This window comes from Elephantulus edwardii, unplaced genomic scaffold (genome assembly GCF_000299155.1).
Source record: "Elephantulus edwardii isolate Elephantulus edwardi_28Jun2011 unplaced genomic scaffold, EleEdw1.0 scaffold00051, whole genome shotgun sequence".
NCBI classification, from domain to species: Eukaryota; Metazoa; Chordata; class Mammalia; order Macroscelidea; family Macroscelididae; genus Elephantulus; species Elephantulus edwardii.
The window spans coordinates 3,760,033-3,766,165 of NW_006399801.1; the positions used below are offsets into that span (position 1 = coordinate 3,760,033).

Below are 6,133 nucleotides of genomic sequence, written 5' to 3' on the forward strand. Positions count from 1 at the left end.
AAGGGAGTATGCCAGGGATGCATCCTATCTCCATAACTTTTCAACGTATATGCAGAACAGATTATCCGGGAGGCTGGGCTCTATGAGGAGAAATGTGGGGTCAAGATCGGTGAATGATTTATCAACAATATGCGTTATGCAGGTGACACAACCCTGCTTGCTGAAACTGAAGAGGACCTGCTGCAGAGGTTCAAGGACTGTCGCCTCCAATATGGATTGAGGCTCAATGTCAAGAAGACAAAGATTCTCACCACTGGACCAATTGGCAGCATCAGGATGGATGGTGAAGAGATTAAAATTGTGCACAGCTTTCGTTTGCTTGGTTCCACAGTCAACAGTCTTGGCACCAGCAGCCAGGAAATTAAAAGGTGCATTGCCATGGGAAAGTCTACTGTTAGGAACTTCTCCAAAGTACTGAAGAGCAATGGTGTCTGTCTGGAGACTAAGGTGCATCTGGTACAGCCCATGGTCTTCGCAATCACTTGTTATGCATCAGAGAGTTGGACAGTGACCTAGGAGGATCGGAGAATTGATGCCTTTGAGCTGTGGTGCTGGAGAAGAGTATTGAGAATACCATGGACTGCTAGGAAAACAAATTGATTTGTCCTGGAAAGGGTTAAACTGGGTGGCTTATTGGAGGCAAGTGTTCTGAGGCCTTGTCTAACATACTTTGGACATGTTGTGAGGAGAGACCGGTCCTTAGAGAGGGACATCATGTTTGGAGGGTGGAGGGATAGCACAGGAGGGGAAGGCCCTCTATGAGGTGGATTGATTCAGCAACTCGGAAAATTGGGATGGGCGTGTCATAGACAGTGTGATTGGCACAGGACAGAGCAGAGTTTAGGCCTGTTGTACATAGGGTCACTATGAGTTGGAAGTGACTTGACGGCACATAACAACAACAACCACCACAACAAACAACTATATGGTGTTTGCTGAGCTTCCTGAATGCATATTCTCTCATTCTTCATGATGTCTGGGAAGTTTTCCTGTAGTAATTCTTCCACAACTTTTTCAGTGCCTTTACTTGCTTCTTCCTTTTCTGGGACTCCAATGGTGCACACGGTATTTCTCTTGATGTGTCCCACATTATTCTTAGGTTTTCTTCTTTTTCCTTCATTTTTGCGTCTACTTTTTGCTCTAGCAGACCACTGGTGACAATTTTGTCTTCAATTTCACTGATTCTGTGTACCATCTCATCAACTCTGCTCATATGTCCTTCAATCATGTTGACAGCATCTGAAACATTGGCCCTTAAATTTTGAATAGTGGATTTTTGTTTTTTCAGTGCCGCTAATGCCTCATTTGTTTTCTCTGTAATGTTCTGCATTGGTTTTTTTTCCCCCGCTCTTCCTGGTTTTTTGCTTGTAGTGTCCTGTAATTCATCAAGTTTGTCTTTCATTCATTGGATATATTCAGTCACTCCTCTTTTTAAGTTCTGTGCCAGAAAGTTCCATCAGACTTTTTTGTTTCAGGGATTCCAGTGATACTGTGTCACCCTTTGTGAGTGATAGCTTGCCTTGCTCTTGTGTATTGTGTGGCATAGTTTGCATTCTTCGAGACATTGTTATGTTCTTTATCTGAAGACAATGTTCTTGAGATCAGTTGGGCAGCTACAGAACTTGTGCGTTTCTCTAAACTTCTTGCTTCAGAGAAATGTCAGTTCAGAGCCTGCAAAGGCAGTGTCTTGTTGGTAAGACATGCCAAGGTGCTCCCGATTAAAGGCAAATTGATTGCCCAGACCTGTATGCTCTGGCGTGGATCCAACAGGATCCGAAAACTCAAGATCAAATTCCCACTGACACACTAGCCTCTGGCTGGTCTGTAGAGTCCACAGAAGCCAGCCAGTGGCTGGCTCGTTTCTGGCCAGTTAGTGTAGCCCAAGATTGCATGGCCAAATTCCCCACCAGTGGGCACGCCTTTAGGTGCTCTCCCACGTAATCAGCAATGTCCCGGTAAACCCAGTCAGGATCGTACCAGCCTTTCTCCTGCCAGATTAGTTTAGCAGCAGCTCGGCTGATAGCTCTGGGTGATGGCTGGATCCGTGGTGGTGCCCTGAGGTCACAGGGCTTTGGCAGTGGCTGAGGTGCGTGGTTGTGGAGCTGTAAAGGGGTGGCCGAGATAAGGGGAAAGAAGCACGGGACTGTGGGGGGTACAGGAGCACAGGGCTTGGACACTGCCACCAGGAGGCACGTGGCGGGACTTGGGCGCTGCTGGGGATTTATGCAGCGGCACCCTGTGTGCTGGAGTCACGCAGGTGCGGGCTGCAGGGAGTGTCACACAGTGGCGGTAGTCATTGTTCCTCTGGGGTCACACGGTAGGTGGTGTTCGCTCCTCTGGAGTTCCGAGGTGGCTGGCAGCCTGTTGCTCCTCCCAGGTCTCTTAGAAGCTGGCGGTGGTCGGTTGCTCCTGTCCTGTGTGTGGTTGAACTTCCATCTCTCAGGCTGGCGTGGTGTTCCCAATTTTCAATAGTTAGATATCATTGCTTTAGTTTTTTTATCAGATATGAGCCATTGAATTAAGCTTTACTTCTTTATGAACTAAAGAAGATTGAACAGTTGTGGACATTTTTAAAGGAGAAAGATAAAGCTGTTAAACATTTGGTGAACAATGTTGAGAAAATGATAAGTTGATTTATACTGCCTTTGAAAGTTAGTATGCATTAAAAAATATGTATTATGTTCCTTTGTACGTTAAGTGACCAAGTGTATATAGTATAGAGTTTAAGAATTAACCATTATGTGTGTATGTCATTTTGGTATGTGAAATTTCCTTTGTTTTTCAAATAAGTGTATATTGTCCTGTATTATTGTATTGACAGCATTTTCTTCCTCTTGACAGAATCTGCAAAGGATGTCTCCGGCAGAGATTGCAAACACAGAACATTTGTCTGAGTTTCATCCTCCAGTTTGGATAACTGACACCACACTTCGAAAATCTCCTTTTGTTCCTCAGATGGGTGATGAGGTGAGAGTAATACAGTTTAAAAATTGGATATAAGTATACATTCAATTTAAATAATCTCACCAGTTTTTTAATAATTTCTCTATGTTTTTCTTTTGTGGTAATATATTTTGTAGGTAATTTATTTTCGACAGGGCCATGAAGCTTATATTGAGGCAGTCAGGAGAAATAAGATTTATGAACTGAACCCTAATAAGGAGCCATGGAGAAAAATGGATCTCAGGGTAAGATGATAATATTAAATCATTAAACCATTTAGCACACACAGAAAGAGAGAGGTAAATTATTTATTATTCCATGTGAAAGTATACTGACATATTTTATTGACTACATTTAAATTAATTTCCTACTGAATGCTTTGTTTTGTGTATTCCTCCTCCCCATCCCCTATTAATTTCTAAGCTTTACGAGGAACTCTGGTGTCCTTGAATCAGCAGGGTGTTTTTGCTGTCAACTCAATGGCAGGCCATGGGAAGTCTCCTGTTTGAGTTACAGCCTCTGAAAGCTCACTGCATGTTCAGCAGTGAGTTAGACATCTTTGTGTACTGCTGATTAGCACGGGAAAAGTTAAGTGGAACAATACTGGAAATCAGCTTGACTGCTTAGGTTTGTAATCTTAAAAATATATGTTCAGGCTAGTTCAGATTTTAACAGAATAGTAAAGGAAAGAAGATATATCCTTATATGTAACAAAATAAAACTAAATAACTTTACCTTTCCATACTTAATCAATTGTGTTCAATTTTTAATTAGTTTATTGTGTTGATTTTTAATATAAAGAGAATAATCACATATTTAAGCAAGTAACCATGATTTTAGTTTCTTTTAAACCCTTCAGCTGCTAATACAGGTTCATTGACGTAGTTTAAACCTTTTAGTCCTTCGTATTTGTTTTTTTTTTTTTTAATATTTTTTATAAAAATATGTTTTAAAGGATCAAGAATTGGTGAAAATAGTTGGAATACGGTATGAAGTTGGGCCTCCTACTCTCTGTTGTCTCAAACTAGCATTTATAGATCCAGCGACTGGAAAACTCATGGACAAATCTTTCTCAATAAGGTATGTTGCTTTTTCTGATGAAATTTTCAAGTACTTGTCCCATCTTGTTGCTTAAGCGTGCCCTTTCTGCTTGGCTGTAAGGAGAGCACAGTATATAACACAAGGTACTGGTTGAGGTTTTGACAGAAAGTCTTCAGAAATGAAAACAAGGGTGTTGCTGCAACTATTAGGCCTTGATGTATTTCTGTTGTTTTTGAGAAAATGTTAAAATGCCTAATTTGTTGCCTTGTTGCTGTCCATAGTAGGAATTCAACCTCATGTGGCTATTTAATGTTTGAAAGGGGGCTGATTTGAAATGTAGTGTAAGTACACACGTTGTTGTTTTTGTTGTTAAGTGTCCTCGAAGTCGCAGACGACTCATAGCGACCCTGTGAAGGAGAGTCCTCGACGCTTGGGTGCCTTTCATCCTCTCTCCAGGTTCATAGGATTTCTGGAGGCAAGCTTTTATGGAAGTGGATGCCACTCCTCCTTCCAAGCTTGTTTTAATCGGGGAGCTCCACCCCACTTTCTGTCCGCATTGGGTAGCCAACCATTAACGCATTTGACACATCAGTGTCACAGTGTTCAGCCTCACAGCAACTTGTACACCAGAGCTATATGATCTAGAGGAATGTCACCTACTATACCAGTAGTTAAAAAGAAAACAGAAAACAGACCCCACTCGAATAAGGAAAATATTTGAGTATTTTGCATAATATTTTATGTGAGTTTTATGTCAAAAAGTTCTGATGTGCAATCTTAGGATCTGTCATTTCTCTAGGATAGGAGATGAGAGGTCATATAGGCAAAAATCAATCAGCCCTTTCGTCTACAGCAAAAAATACCTCCTAAAAGGAACATGTTTTTCTATCTTAATAATTAACTTTTTCTAAGGTTAAGTGGACTGGGGACTATGAGCTATAATATAAAGTTCCTAGAAATCAGTGTTATTTATCCCTATCCTTGTAAGTTGTGCCTTTCTATATAGAAAAAAATTGCTTTCAGATAAGCCCCATAGTAAGAGCTTGTTCTTATAGAGTACCGAGTTTTAGATTAGAATTCAAGAACACGTCTCCAAAACAGTTTAATTGCCTTGAAGTTTGTTTCATAGAAATCCTAAATAAATTCAGCATGGAAAAGGTAATTACCAGGGAAATCAAGTTAATAGTACAATGTTTTTACTTCAATGTTTTCACAGAAAATTAACAAAATCAGATTTACTAAAGTGGCAACACTATTAGCTATTGACAGCACTATTTGGGGATTGGGGATTTGACAAGCTTAAATTGTGGTACTGTTTTATTTTTTCCTTTGTGTTCATTTAAAGGAAATAGTGCAAATATTCACGGAGTTCAGAGTATAAGCTATTGTACACCAAACAAAGGCCCTGTTCTAGCAGGGGGAGAAAGACCATAAACAGATAAATAAGTATAAATGAGGAATAGGAGAGAGTAAATTAAGTGCCTTACGGAAAAAGAACACAAACAGGGCTAGGAATGCTGGGTAGAGTTTGTACTGAACCAAGACACTTCACACTAAGGCGAGTGACCATAAGCCACTGTGACCTGAACAAAGTGAGGAGGTAGCAAGTCCAAAGTATGTCAGATTGAACTTCAGAATCCTTGCTTCCAAGGAGCAGCCTGTTTTCACCCTCTCCAGGATGAACCTGTTTATTCTCCTAGCAATCCATGTTCTACTCAGGACTTCGCTCTGGCACCACAGCTCAAAGGCATTAGGTTTTTGAAAACTTAGCAGCAAAGCATGGAGCTCTGGTGTCATTGTGGTTTTAAGTACTTAGCTGCTAACCAGAACGAGAAATTGATGCTTCTCACCCATACTTCACAGGAGAAGAGGCAGTTAACGTACATGAAGAGTCATAGCCTTAAAAAAAAACAACAAAACAAAATTGTGAGACATTCTCTGTCATACAGAGTTGTTGTGAGTCAGAATTAACACTCAGTAGATTAGTATGACAGAACAAAAATAATCATATTGATTTAATTATTTATATGGATTTTACACTGAAATGATAATATTTTGCATCTTTTTGTCCAATTAAAATGCATTATTAACACTCCTTTCACTGGTTTTCTGCTTTTTGTTTTAAATTCATTCATTTTTCATTTTTTTT

At 40.2% G+C, this 6,133-nt stretch overlaps 1 protein-coding gene across 1 annotated transcript in view; it reads left to right on the forward strand.

Moving 5' to 3' along the window:
• The window catches only part of BRWD1 (bromodomain and WD repeat domain containing 1), a 126,156-nt gene that overhangs the window by 71,776 nt on the left and 48,247 nt on the right, over positions 1–6,133 (forward strand). Inside the window, exons 19-21 of the mRNA XM_006886775.1 lie at positions 2,842–2,967; positions 3,081–3,188; positions 3,899–4,023. Coding sequence (XP_006886837.1) covers positions 2,842–2,967; positions 3,081–3,188; positions 3,899–4,023 — 359 coding nt within the window. The remainder of the gene's footprint in view (positions 1–2,841; positions 2,968–3,080; positions 3,189–3,898; positions 4,024–6,133) is intronic.